Here is a 989-nt window from a genome sequence, read left to right on the forward strand (position 1 = left end):
ATTTCCCTGCATTTCTTGCTAGACAGCCTGCTTATCTCATCCCGTCCATGTTATTCTGCTCATCTGTTCCTCTGCCCCTGCATTCCTCCTGCTTTCTTTCCTTACCTTTGTATTGTTTTCCTTTGCCACTGTTGTATGTCATCTCCAGATTGAGTTTAACTTGGAGCAAATACACGGTGAGTGCACTGAAAACTTTTCTGTTCTGATGTCACTTAGTTTGCATGGTGTTAAGGACAACAAGCTGCTGTTTGTGCGTCTGATAGCACCTCACCTGCCTTCTTCATTTGAAATGCATTCAGTAATTAACGTAAATGAACGGCAAGAATCATAATTTGGTTTGTTTGAAGAGTAGAATTGCATTTTTGAAGTGTAGGCCTATCAGCTAATGTGTTTCTTCTGTAGCACGGACAGTCATATCTGTAGCGGGTGTGTCTGAGTCAGGAAGTGTTGAAACTGCTAACAAAAGAGTGCGAAGTCTTGCCATGTTAAACGTTTAAATATCAACTCTGAAACTTGATTATGTGAGTTATAATGTGTGTTACTACCAGTCGCATGAGCTTTTTTTGGTGAATGGCCATTTAGGTTCATCTTTGCTCCTGTTTGTTTAAGCAAAGGACGTTGACATAATACTGCTCACTCTCCCCGTTTTCCTCTCATACCATATATGGTTAAAGGCTCAATTTAAGGCATGCAAGGGACCAGCCACATTCCAGTGAGCAGGAAAAGCATTGGAGAGATGGGAGTTTTTTTGGAAGGGCCTGTCCTAACGGATAACATTCAGTTATTTCGCTGAACTCTGGCTTGGAGTCAAAAGAATAGTTTATTTATAACCACAAGCACTTTTAACAGTTTAAACACTCAATAATTGAAGCGTAGGCTTTAGGCTTATGTTTTAAGATTAATAAATTAAAAAATAAACTCTTTTAATTTAACGCTTTTAATTGTATTATTTAAGTTATTTATATATATATATATATATATAAAAAAAA

The 989-nt window shown here is 37.3% G+C and overlaps 1 protein-coding gene across 5 annotated transcripts in view; it reads left to right on the top strand.

The window, feature by feature from the left end:
- Window positions 1-989, top strand: part of LOC107716221 (myosin light polypeptide 6) — an 11,945-nt gene that overhangs the window by 5,466 nt on the left and 5,490 nt on the right. Inside the window, exon 2 of one of the 5 annotated variants that reach the window (XM_016522600.1) lies at window positions 149-176. The exons of the other annotated variants lie outside the window; for them this stretch is intronic. Within the exon in view, the coding sequence (XP_016378086.1) occupies window positions 149-176 (28 nt within the window). The remainder of the gene's footprint in view (window positions 1-148; window positions 177-989) is intronic. 5 annotated transcript variants of the gene reach the window in all.

This window comes from Sinocyclocheilus rhinocerous, unplaced genomic scaffold (genome assembly GCF_001515625.1).
Source record: "Sinocyclocheilus rhinocerous isolate Xijiao unplaced genomic scaffold, SAMN03320098_v1.1 scaffold148, whole genome shotgun sequence".
Taxonomy (NCBI): Eukaryota; Metazoa; Chordata; class Actinopteri; order Cypriniformes; family Cyprinidae; genus Sinocyclocheilus; species Sinocyclocheilus rhinocerous.